This window comes from Suricata suricatta, chromosome 2, assembly GCF_006229205.1.
Source record: "Suricata suricatta isolate VVHF042 chromosome 2, meerkat_22Aug2017_6uvM2_HiC, whole genome shotgun sequence".
NCBI classification, from domain to species: domain Eukaryota; kingdom Metazoa; phylum Chordata; class Mammalia; order Carnivora; family Herpestidae; genus Suricata; species Suricata suricatta.
The window spans coordinates 147,071,602-147,084,985 of NC_043701.1; the positions used below are offsets into that span (position 1 = coordinate 147,071,602).

Below are 13,384 nucleotides of genomic sequence, written 5' to 3' on the forward strand. Positions count from 1 at the left end.
TGCAGTTTTAATGTGAGATGGACGGGCTTCCATGGTCAGGAAGACCAGTAAGGATGTCCTTGTAGGAATCTGGGTGAGAGCTGGCCTCACACCCTGCTGCCACATCATTCTTCCTATAAGCAATTCTTTTTCTCCAGTTTTATTGGGATATAATTGGAGCCCAGCACTGTGTAGGTTTAAGGTACAGCATAACAATTTGATGTACATCTATTGTGAAATAATTACTGCCATTAGTTAATATCCGCCATCTCATATAGCTTCAAAAAGAAGGGAAAATCATCTCTTATGATGATAATTCTTAGGATCTCCTCTCTTACCTTCTAAATATATCCCTCAGCAGTGTTAACTACAGTCACCACATTGTACATTCCATCCCGCTACATTACTTGTTTATCTTATAGCCAGAAATTTGTACGTTTTGACCACTTTCCCCCCAACTCCCCCTTCCCCTGCCCTCACCTCCAGGAACCACAGATCTGATCCATTTTTCTTTCTAATTTAAACTGCAAGGATAGTTGACATATAATATTGTATGTTTCAGGTGTCCTATAAACTGATTCAAACAGTCCGAGGCTTACAACTTTCAATAGCTCATGCCTGCCCATGAAAGAGAGTCTGACATGGTGTCCATCTGTCCCTCCTCCACCACTTCCCTCCCTATGGTTTCAGTTCCCCTGCCTCTGAGTCTCCTATTCTCCCAGTGCACACTCTGCCTCTCAATCTGGGCTCTTGTGGTTTCATGTTCCTGCCATCCTCATCAGGGAGGGAGAGGAGATGTTCCAGAGAAAGACCAAGTGAGCAAAGCCAGATTTGGGAGGATACCAGAGAGGGGTGTGGTGGAGGATGGCCAGTCCAAGCAGCTCCCTGGCCTTGGTCTTGAAGGTTAGCTTATGGGCTGAGAAGCTGGGGTCTTAAAGGGATGACTGGACTCAAAGCAGCCTTCCCTTTCCTTCTGGACTCTCTGGCTCAGTGTGGGTAGAGGTTATAATCTTTCTGCCCACCATGATTTGGACCTGCTGTGGGGAGTAACGGGGGTGGGGTCAGCTAACTGGGGGAAACCACCAATCTGTGGGACAGGACCGGGCAGACCAGTGGGCAGCAGTGTGGGAAGCTGGGGAGCAAAGAGGCTGCAGGTGGTGAGAATGGGCAGGATCACGCCCCAGCAAATGCTTGGGTGGAACCAAGCACGGTGCCTACGGCTGGGTGACAGGTCTCCCCAAATGAGAGACCAGAGTACTGGCTGGTGTCCGGCTTCTTGGTATATGGCAGATCCTTGACCTGACAGAACTCTGGGCAAAGTGAAGACGTGAACTACAGCAGCACAATGATCTTCCATTTGCCCCTAGTCTACCAATTTCAGTTAGAAGCAAGCTCACATTCCCAAATGACCTTCTCCAGAATCTATGGTGAAAGAGAGAGGAGAAAGGAGGAGAGTCAGAGAGAGAGAGAGAGAGAGAGAGAGAGACAGAAAGAGAGAGTGAGCAAGAGAGAGAGAGCAAGAGAGAGAGAGAGCAATAGGAGACAGAAAGGGAAACAGAAAGAGAGAGAGACAGAAGGGTAGACCCAGAGAGACCAAGGATGAGGAGAAGAAACTGCTTCCTCTGTACTGCCTGACTTCCCTCTTTTTCCAGAAGCTTGCTACAGAAAGCACGGCTGGTTTGTTCTTATAAAGCCATTTGTCTTCAGATAATGAATTTTTTTATGTTTTCTTATTATTTTTGAGAGAGAGAGAGAGACAGCACGAGCAGGGGAGGGTCAGAGAGAGAGTGAGACACATAATCTGAAGTAGGCTCCAGGCTCTGAGCTGTCAGCACAGAGACCAACGCAGGGCTCAAACCCACAAACCATGAGATCATGACCTGAGCTGAAGCCAGACGCTTATCCAGGAGCCCCCAGATAATGATTTTAAAATTAACTAAGTCTAAGGGAATAAAGTACTGATATGTGCTACCATGTGATCAATCTCAAAAACATCACTCTAAGCCAAAGATACCAGACACAAAAGGACACATGTTATATGATTGCATTTATATGAAAATCCAGAATCGGGAAGTCCTAGAGATAGAAAGTCGATCAGTGGTTGCCAGGGCTGGGGGAGCTGGAGAACCTCTGCCTAGCAGGTATGGGGTTTTCTCTTTTGGTGGCGACAATGCTTTGGAGCTGGAGAGAGGTGACAGCTGCACAGCATTGTGAATGCATGAATCACCACTGAATGAACTGTTCACCTTAAAATGATTACTTTTGTTATGTGAATTCCACTGCCATGAAAAATTTAGTTCAATCAACTTCTTTAAATTCAGGCATCTTGTGTAATATCTCCGTTTTTTTTCCCCCTAAAGAATTATCATTTGTGCTCTGAAGGTGGGGGGGGGGGTATCTGCTATATATACTGTGAAAATCTGGTGGCCGGAACCTTCCACAAAAGCAAGTGACTTTTCCTTTCTAATCAGAGGATGCTATAAGCCCAGCTGAGAGGGAAAGGGCTGGAGATTTGACAGCCCCTAATGCATTAGAACTGAACAGAATGAAAGGCTGATTTCAGCTGCTCCCCACCCCTACTGTCAAAAGGGAGATCCAGGATGTTAAACACTATGAGAAGTGTCCCGTAGCTCGCGTCCAGCCCAGAGCCAGATCCAGGCGACTTGGCTTGGTGGCCACAGGGCTTGACTCCTTATCGCTACAAATATCCACCCAGACCACAGCAAGGGCTGCTGTGTACAGGCTCAGGCCTCCCGAGCGTCTGCCGGCTCCTTGGCCCTGGCTGCTCATGAGGTTTACCTGGGAACTGAAAAATTCGCTCATGTCTGGAGCCCACTCCAGACCAGCCTCCAAAGATTTAAAAATACCTGCGGGGTTTTAAAAGCTCCTTCACGATTCTAACGTCGAGCCACATTGAAGACCACTGTCTGCACTTCTTCCTCTATGGGATTTCAACCTTCATGTGAACGTGTCCAGGTCCAGAGAACACAGAACACCACTGCAGAGCCACCTAGCCAGCTCCCATGTGATCCCCCCAAGAAGCATCGGCACGACCCCCACCCCCCCACAGCACCTGCATGCGTCCCACCCTGAGGGTTGTCCCACTTGGCCCAAGTTACCTCCTGCCACTTTAATTAATGGGGGCTACTGAGCCATCCTTATGGTTTCTGAATTCTGGCTGGATTGCCTCCAAGCGGGATGCAAAGCCTTCCCTGTGAAGGACCTGCCTCTTGCCCCCTCCGTCTGTGGGCACTGTCCTCCTTACAGACTCTGAATGTCATTAGAGCCCTGAGTCACTGGAGTCAGATCCCTCCAACAATCATGGTCATGTTGAAGGCTCTGTGTATCAGGCAGACACAGAACAGCTCCCAAGTTCAGGGGTGAGGGCTGTGCCGGTGTCCAGTCCGTGACCACAACTGCCCCCTAGATCCTTCCAGAGCACAAGACCAAGACAGCTCCTCCAGTGACCCCATCTCTCAGCCTCAAGTGACCCCCACCTTTCAAGCAAGAAGCCCAGAGCAAAGGTAATCATACTCCACATGAAATAATATAAAATTCTTACCGAAATATCTGGCTGCAAATGTTCTTCTTTTGCTGGAAGCTGTCGGCAGCATAATGAAGCTGGCAGTCTATGTGCAAATTTCTTGTATATCCTTTTTATAAAGAGCCAACCACATCCTCAAGCAGACAAGCTAATTCCTGTTTTCCAGTAACAGGAGATCAGCATCTATAGAAAAGAAATATATTTAGAATGCCCTTTATCTGGTGTTTTCTTGGATTTCAAACAAGAACCCTTGCTGTGAGGAATTAGTCCCTCAAATACAAGTGTACCCAGGGATCTGGGAATGGCCTTGGGCGAGTCACGGGACCTGTGGGTGTTAGTTGTCCTCTAGTCTGTAAAATGGGGATAATAATGAAAACTACGCCCCAGGGCAGGTGGGAGGATCAACAAGATGAGGTTTTCGAACAGCAAAGCCCTTCACGCGTCAGAGACTCTGCTTGATCTTTTCCATCAGCTGACCTGGGTTCAAAAGGAGCTGTGTTTTTTTTCTTTTCACATACAAAGCCCCCAGAGCACCCAGTGGCAGATCCTCAGCCTTTACTTTTGTTCAGCATCATTATTGCACAGCTTACAGTTGAGGAAAATCGAAAAGAAAATCCCAATCATGAAATAGCCAAGTGACATTTAGGCAGCCATCAACATCATCGACATAGTGGTCTTGGCACTCTAGGGAAAGGCAGTTCCGAGGGGTGGTTTTATCCCATTTAAATACATACGGAGTTTACAGAGGCAAGGAGCAACCCCTAGAAGGACAGCTACCCCTAGAATGTTCTTCCCAATCCCCTTCTTGTCACCTTGTGCCGTGCTTGTGATCATAGGACCGATCCCGGTCATGCAGATGAAACAAGCATGGCCAGCATTCACTGCAGGCAGATCCCTTCCACCCGCAGGTTGCAGGAAAGCAGGGACTCAGGCCATCGAGGACACAGGAGGCAGAGGCAGGGGTGAGGGGTGCAGAACAGCACTTTTGAGAGGCTGCATTGGGGCAATGTCCTCAGGCTCCAGTCCTGGCCATCTGTGGACAGCTCCTGCTGTGCCTGTGCCGAGTGACCAGGGGCAGCGGGCAGCCACAGAAGCCACACTGCTTGAAGAGAGCAGCAGAGCCCCAGACTCGAGGCAGGGGTGGAGCTAGAGGAACAGAGTGGCAAGCAGGGAACTCTGGAGCTGGGACCCACCTTGGAGACCCGTAGGGACCCAGAGGGACATTTCTGTGTATTCTCTTAGCACACAAGACTGGGAGGGTGACAGCGGAGAATGAAGAGTGACAGGAAGAAGCCCTCTGCATGACCTGGTGTTAATAGGGGCTTCAGAATTAAAAACTCTGGGTGTGTGTCGAGGTTTTTCCTTTTCCTAGTAGTATGAATTTGGACACACTGGAAATAAGGTTACCAGATTTAACAAATAAAAATACAGAATGCCCAGTTATATTTTTAGGGTAAGTGGGTTCCAAATAATGCATGGGACATAATATCTACTTTTATAGTATTAAAGGTATTCATTGTTGGTCTGAAATTCGGACTTAATTCACTTAATTGAGTGTTATTTTATCTGGCAACCTTATATTTATACCTTCTGAGTATCCATTTTATCTTTGGTCAAAAGAAAATAATCAAGTAAGAAACTTTCAGTTGTTGGAAACAAAAAAACAATTAAAACTGGCTTGAAAAATAAGGGCAGATTTATTGGCTCCTTCAGTGGGAAAGGCTTTATAATATGGATTTCAGGCCTGGTTGGATCCAGCAGCTCAATATTTTCAAGCAGGTCTGGTTCCCTCCCACCCTCAAGTTCCCCTCTTTGGGGAACACCAAGGTCTCCTAATTATTAAAAAAAAAAAAAAGCTTTAGGAACTAATATTTTCTCCTTCCCATCTAACAGGAAGAGAGAACATACCTTCTGGTGTCTTCCTTTGAAATGCTAGGAAGCTTCCCTTCCCTACTTTCCCAAACATTTCTTGCCTCATGGCCTTGATTTGGGCAACCAAATCCATCCTTGAACCAGTCCTGATGGTTGGGGAATGAGATATACATATTGGCTAAACCAACCTGGTTTCATCCTGGGAGCTGGGTGGACTTGGCTTTCACAAGGTACCTGGGCTGGTATAGGAAAGAGACAGAGCTAGAATACGTGCCAGGGCACTGTGACCAATGTGGGGAGAGGGGCTGCAAATACAGTGACTACTGCAGATTGTGGCAGGGATAGAATAGATGAGTCTGACCTCGTGGGGGGAGCATGATTATACCAGGAGGGCTCGGGTTAGGGGAGTGACCTTCGCAGACCTCAGCCAGCAGTGAGGATGACAAGGTCCTAGGGCAGGGGCATTTGCTCTGGGGGAAACATGGGTGGGAGGGCAGATAAGGTGGGCCTCGCCTGCCAGCCACGGGGAGAAGGGAAGCAATCTCAGGGGCAGAGGGGACAGGAGAACTGCTCTCTAAGCACCCAGCCTTCCCCTCACCCATCATTCTTGGCAGCAGTGTTCAAGGGCAGGCCACATCCCAGGTATAGCTGGGGCACTGCCGCCCGCACCCCCCCAACACCGCACAGGGCAGTCCTGATGACTCAGCCAGGAGCAGTTTGGCACGGCCACACAGCCAACCGCCTCATTGTGGGAGAGGGTGCTAGGAGCACCAGGTCCTCCTGGACTCGGGCCAGTATGCCCTGCACAGGGCATGCCCCCACTGGCAAACGTTATTAATAATGACAACCGGCACGCAGTAGACGCCGTCTGTGGGAGCAGATACATTAACCTGACGGTACGCTGAGGTGAATATTACAGTGGACTTGTGAGTCAGCCCATCACAATTTAACGTGGTGGAGGGGGGACATTCAACCCCACGGTGCCCGGGCACTCACTGCTACCCCTTCTTCTAGGGTGGCCGGAAGGCCCCGCTGTCCTGCACTGGCCTGGGCAGGCGTTGACTTTGAGACAGCCCCTCTCTCATCCCCCGGAGCCCCGGGGCTGTGCCTGCGTGTGAGTCGTGCAAACGAGCACCCATCACCCAGTGGGCATCCGGGCCCTGGCTGGCAGACATCCGGGAAAGCCGCCTGGGTGCTGCCGGCTGGGGTCTGCTCACCTGGAACCCGGACCGGGCACCTCCGTCTCCGCTGCCCTGGCATCTGCTTGGGATCCTTCCTCGGGCACCGCCTGGAGGGAGGGCTAGGGCTCCCCGCCCCCCGCTGTTCACCCCGTGGCCATGGCGGTGGCCTTGGCCCTGCCCCCGGCCCCCCATGTGACGAGCGGGCAGGGGAGGCGGGCAGGGCCAGGAGGAAGCTGCCCCGGCGGAACATTATCAGTCAGATGCAGGCTCCCTGGCTCCTCGGTGCCTCTGGGGACGCTGCGTTGATGGCCGTCCTTGGCCTGCTAAAAGCTTAGGCTGCCCCGCCTGAGGAAGCCTTGCCCCGCCAGCCTAACCTCTGCCAGGAGGGGCTGCGGCAGGCCGGCCCGCCGGTGGACGCCCGCCAGGAGTTCCGCTTGGTGCACAGCGCCCCCTGGCGGGCACCAGCAGGCGCAGTCTCACACACCAGGGGACCTGAGCCTTACCTCGCTCCGTCGCGTCGCGTCCGCAGCTCAGGGCCCACCCCCCTCACCTTCCCTGGGGCCACTTGTGCTGGTAGGGTGTGTAGGATTCCTGGGGACTTCCACACAGTCTTCCGGAATTCTGTACAGCTGGCCAGTGTTGTGTCTTCAGGATGGGCCGGAAGGTGGGGCTGGAGGTCATTAGCAGGGTAGGAGCCCTCAGGCTGTGGGAAAGGGTAAGGAAGGGGTTGGGGTGGGGGATCTGAGCCACTTCCCAAGGAACCAGCATCGCTTAAATCTCCCCACTTCGTGCTTTGGGAAACCGAGGTGGGGGGGGGGTTCAGTGAATTTCCCAAGGGGACAGATTACAAATGGCACTGCTGAGATTTGAAACCAAAGCCAGCTGATTAAACATCCTTTGAAAGGCCAAGGAGAGAAATAGGAAGATAGCCTTTATTGACCTGGCCTCCCAGTTTGGGCTCTGATTGACATCCTCTTTCTCTGAGACTGGGCGGGCCTCCCCCTCACTTGGACTCAGTGTGGCCCTTTTGCTGTTGGCTCCCTGGCCAAAACAGGGTGGCTGGCCACGGACTGGTAGCCGTAGAAAGTCTGATTTGACATCTGGGCAGAGCTGGGCCTGGGATGGAGTCTCCATCAGCCCAGTCTCAGGGAGGTGGTGATGGCAGAGGTAGGCCCATCCTCTATCCTGAACACTGCACTTGGAGGCCCCTGGGAGAGCGGCAGGCTGGGCCTTGGTGGAGAGTAGCCACTGTCAGAGGCAAGGAGGCACACACCCTGTTGCAAGGCCAGAGTTCAGGGCTCGTGAGAAGCCAGGTGTAGTGTACTGTTTTTGGACCCTGTTAGTCCCTACTGCTACCGTGGGTGCCATTGGAAAGCAGCATTCTAGGCCTCCTTTGTGCAGGCGCTGTGGAGGGCTATTACCTCCATCCAGGCTTCCTGGAGGAGGTGTGGGGGATGGAGCGAGGGCGCTGGAGTCAAGCAGAGGTGGCTTTGACTCCTGCCTGGACACCTCTTAGCTGGGTCACTGGTAAGTTTCACTGTCTCTTTTACTGTCTCTCTGAGACCCGTTCCACATCACAGCAGTGGGGATCGACTGAGGGCCAAGAAGGCATCTAAGTGCTCTGGACCTGCCCTAATGGCCGCGATGCAGCTACACTTAACAGGAGGCCCGGAAGTGCTTGTTTCCTCCGTCATCAGATGCAGGGCAGTGTTTCATTCTCAAGCTGCGTCTCTTGCCCATTTTTATAAATCCTACACTTTCATTTACATTACATATTAGAAACGAAGCCATTTTTATAAGGTGGGATGGCTATCACACAATTAAACACTCCTAGGTGATGTCAGGGCCTGAGTTTTCATTTGTGCTTAAGATGGAATTGACAGCAAGTGGCAGAGAATGTGTTGATGTTGGGCTCTGGTGTATGGGTCTCTGTGGGAGCCAGAGGCCATACCATGGCTGTCTCTTGGGCCTTTTCCAGGCCTCCCAGGGAACCGACTGGGAACCCTCTGTCCTAGCCAGGACCTGTCACCATCAGTGGACTGACTGGGTTTTGTGAGGTTAGGGTCCTGGGTAAGGGAAGCCCCCAGAAATCACAGTGGTCCCAATAGTCTACTGGAGGCCTACCATCAATGAGCGGTTGAACCCCAGCGGTCACAAATTCAGCCAGAACCGCACTGTAGATCACGTTATATTAAGAATTTTTAAGGGATTTTTTGCTTGTTTTTAATAGAAAAGTTTTGTTTTCCTAGTTGTTAGAAGTAATGAACATTGGAAGGATATATATCACTTTATGTATACAAATATTTAATTTGATGCCGGAGTCTAGGGACTGTTTCCTCCTTCTTTGGAAGAGGGCTTCCCAGGATTGAATAGAAAAAATGCTAAACTAGTTAATAATATAGATAATATAGATATTATTTATAAACGTATATATGTATATATATCCTGACTGTAATTGGCAATTGTGGCCACATGATGGTGCTCTCAGCACACTATTTATGGTATTTGTGTGTGTGTGTGTGTGTGTGTGTGTGTGTGTGTGTGTGTGTGTGTACACAGGCTTTCCAGCAGGGCACTGCCATTTCTGAGGAAGTCCTTCTGAGTCGGGGCTCTGTTGGCCTCAGGGGGCTCAAAGAAATCACATGTATAGCACCCATGGGAAATACATACTTCTGGGGAATTGGAGGCTGGAACAAGGGTGAGGCTAGTGAGGCAATCAGGGTGCGAATTTGAAGGAGGCAATGAATGCCTCACTTCCCGATGGTCCAGGACCTGGCTTACTGGGCTGAGATGAATGGCACAGGCCCTGGGGAGTGGCCCCCTAAGTCCTTAGGGGAGAGGAAGATGCTTTGACCATGATCCTGTTCAGGTAGGGCTCACAGAGCAGAGGCATTAAGGCCCCTCATCTGCTCCAGAGAGTGTGGCCAAGGCAGTCAGATGTACGTCCTAGGAGAGTATTAGAGGAATGGGGAGGTGCTGCTCTTCCGCAGGCCGGCTCTGAGTCAGACCCAGCGTGAGCATGGTGGCCAGCCACAGAGAGGCGGCGGGGTGTGCAGGCGGAGCAGAATGTCACCCTGGAGCCTGCTCGCCTGTCTGCAGCTCCTGCCCCAGCAGCTCCTGCTGGGGTGGAAGAAGCTGCAGTGGAGCAGCTGTAGTCCAACAGAGGCCTGGAGGTTTTTGCACCTGTGGCCAATGGGGCTCTGCCCGGGGCCTGGGGCCTCGGTATCACGAGCGACACTGAGTCAACGCGGCCCACAGCGTGGCCTCTGGAAGTTGTACAGAAAAAGCTTAACTGCAAGGAGGGCGTGGGTGTCCGGTTTACAGGTGGACGGAGAAGTGGGCAGACATTTTGGTGAATCTAAATGATCACTGTATATAAAACACATGAGAGTAATCACTTAAGGCAGGGGCGTGAAGAACGAGGTGAAATGGGTATTGCAGATGGTACAGTATCTAATACTGAATATAATAACATGGAAGAGAAGAATGGGGGAGAATTACAAGCTCCGGACTCCTGGGTACCTGGGGCTTTAACTCTAGGTGAGCATGTCCCATAGAGATATAATGTGAGCCACACACGCAATTAAAATTTTTCTTGTAGTCGTGTTAAAAAGGCGGAGAGGAAATAGTTTAATAACATATTTTATTTAATACAATATATACAAAATATTATACATTTGAACAATGGTAGGGGGTTCAGGGTGCTGACGCACCCCCACAGTCAAAAACCTGCTCTTACTCCTACAAACCTAACCACTAAAGCTTATTGTCGATTAAAAGCCTTACCGTTAACAAAAATAGTAGATTAGCACATATTTTGCATGCTCTATGTCTTATATACCTTATTCTTACAATAATGAAAGCTAGAGAAAAGAAAGCATTATTAAGAAAACCATAAAGAAGAGAAAATACATTTACAATACTGTATTGTATTTATCAAGAAACTCCTGTTGTTCAAAGCTCAACTGTCATTTCAACCTGAAATCAATATAAATATTATTTTTGAAAAACTTACTCTTTCTGTACTCAGTCTTTCAAATCTGGTGTGTATTTTAACATTTACAACTGCATCGCAATGTGGATGCTAAATCTCCCTTGGAAATTTTTGATCTATATTTAGATTACACAAAATTTAGAGTTCAAAAAGACAATTTACATACCCAAATTGTTCCAAGCATAGGTAAAAGCTTCCTAAAAACTGGATTGTGTATCAATTTTAAAATTAAAGTGATAAGCCAATTTGACAATAAATTATATTCATAAAAAAATAACATGTACTAATCTAAAAAATAAATTAAAATGAACATTCATGAAAATGAAAAGTTTAATTGTTCATTGACTCTATTTCAAATGTTCAGTAGCCAGAGGTGGCTGGTGCTTTGCTCTAATGAACAGTGTAGCTCTAGACTTTTCAAAGTCAAGTACACATGTTAAAATGTTAAGAATAACAAGAATAAAAATAGAGTGTATAACTTCCAAACCAGTAGGGGGAGATAAAGACCAACAAAACCAAATGAAATAACCCAAGAAACTTAAGTTCAACAGAAGGAAGAAAGGGAGGAAAGAAACTGAAAAGAAAAACCATGGTAAACATACATACGAAATAAGGTAAAAAGTAGGTACAAATGTATCAGTAACCATAGTAAATGTAAACAGATTGAGCTCATATGTTAAAAAAATAGAGGTACTTAGGTTGGATTAAAAAAAAATCAAATTATAGCTGTTTGCCAGGAGACAGACTTAAATACAAGAACACAGATATATGGAAAATAAATGAATTGAAAATGATATACCAGCCAAATAGTAGCTAAAAGAAATCTGCTGTGGCGATATTAGTAAGAGAGAAGATGGGCTGAGGAAAAGCCTTCATGAGGATAGAGTTTCCATCATTATAAGACAGTAAAAAGAATAATTTACAGAGATACAATGGTCTTAATCAATAAACACCTCAAAAAGCTTGAAAGAAAGGGGGCGCCTGGGTGGCTCAGTCAGTTAAGCATCTGACTCTTGATTTTGGCTCAGGTCATGATCTCAGGTTTGTGAGTTCGAGCCCTGCGTCCGGCTCTGCACTGCCTGTGTGGAGCCTGCTTGGAATTCTCTCTGTCTCCCTCCCTGACTCTCCCTAACTCGCGCTAACACACCCCGTCTATCTCAGAATAAGTTTTTTTTTAAGGCTCAAAAGGAAGAAAATAAGCAAACACAAACCTGTGATCTAATGAGGAGAAAGAATCTGACAAATTTACAACCTTAGTGGACATTTTAGGACAACCCACTCAGAAACTGAAGATCAAGCAGATTTTTTAAAAAAATTAGTAGAGAAGTAAAGATTGTGAGTAGCACAATCTTTGTGCTATTCTGTGCTGCTATCATGAGCAAGCTCGAAATAAGAGACATTCAGGGAAGCCTTCCCTGTGGAACCTTGATAGACACCGAGCATGTAGCCTGTCACAAAGGAAGAGCCGGTGTCTACTGAAGAATCAGTGTCACTCAAAGTTCTCCAACCCCAGGGCAATAAAATTGGATATCAGTAACCAAAAAGAGCTGAAAATAAAGGACATACATCTAGATACTAAACTGCTCGTTGTTTATTTATGTCTCAGAGCAGATATTAGAGTGGAAATCACAGAATATTTAGAACTGAAGGCCACCCACTCATTTCAAGACTTATCATGTATGGCCCACATGTTACCTCAGAGGAAATGTGTGGCCTTAAATGTGTATGATTAGAAAACAGAAGAGGTTGGGGCGCCTGGGTGACTCCGTTGGTTGGGAGTCTGACTTTGGCTCCAGCCCCGCAGTGGGCTCTGTGCTGACAGCTTGGAGCCTGGAGTCTGCTTAGGATTCTGTGTCTCCCTCTCTCTTTGCTCCCTTCCTCACTCATGCTCTGTTTCTGAAAATAAATGAACATTGAAAAAAATTAAAAAAAGAAAAGAGTTGAACATTAATCACCAATTAAAGACGTGAAGCAAAGGTAGCATGTGATGACAGTTTTTCTGTTTCCTTCTATCCAAGTTTAGCTTTGAAGGGGGTTGAAAAAATGGTTCTCCTTGCAGTGTTCAATTTCTCTCTTGCACACCCTCCCGGTCATCTCACCACTTGTTCAATTAAAAAAAATTTTTTTTAATGTTTATTTATTTATTTTCAAACGTTTATTTACTTTTGAGAGAGAGACAGAGACAGAGTATGAGTGGAGGAGGGGAAGAGAAAGGAGACACAGAATCTAAAGCAGGCTCCAGGCTTGAGCTGTCAGCACAGAGCCCGACGCAGGGCTCGAACCCACACACCATGAGATCATGACCGGAGCCAAAGCCAGACACTTAACTGACTGAGCCACCCAGGCGCCCCTGTTTATTTATTTTTGATAGACAGACAGAGAGACAGAGTGCGAGCAGGGGAGGGGCAGAGAGAGAAGGAAATACAGAGTCTGAAGCAGGCTCCAGGCTCTGAGCTGTCAGCACAGAGCCCGACGCAGGCCTCAAACTCACCAATGGTGAGATCATGACGGAAGCCAGATGCTTGACCAACAGAGCCACCCAGGTGCCCCCACAGTTTTAAGATACCTTCTGAGGATCCCACAATTGATGTTGACAGATATTACTCTTTTTTTTGAATATAACACAATTTATTTTTTTAACATATGCAATTATTTTCCATCATTTACAATACAGTAGTTACAATGACACTCCAAACAGAAAAGCAAAGGAAAAAATCAAAACCCCAACTTCTATTTCATGTAATTAGACTTATACAGAAATTAGAAGGTTAAGTAACAACTAGTTAATCACCTAATTTCACAGCTATCTGAAGT

The 13,384-nt window shown here is 47.8% G+C and overlaps 1 protein-coding gene across 6 annotated transcripts in view; it reads right to left on the reverse strand.

Moving 5' to 3' along the window:
* ARHGAP22 (Rho GTPase activating protein 22) overlaps positions 1-6,777 on the reverse strand; it is a 168,064-nt gene extending 161,287 nt beyond the window's left edge. The window contains exons 1-2 of one of the 6 annotated variants that reach the window (XM_029932092.1): positions 6,613-6,727; positions 3,542-3,706 (exon numbers count right to left, since the gene is read on the reverse strand). In XM_029932092.1, the coding sequence (XP_029787952.1) occupies positions 3,542-3,593 (52 nt within the window). In that variant the 5' untranslated portion in view covers positions 3,594-3,706; positions 6,613-6,727. Of the gene's footprint in view, positions 1-3,541; positions 3,707-6,612 lie in introns of those variants that run through there. The other 5 variants (XM_029932095.1, XM_029932099.1, XM_029932098.1 and 2 more) reach the window with 5 other exon arrangements.
* Between the last annotated feature and the right edge of the window lie 6,607 nt (positions 6,778-13,384).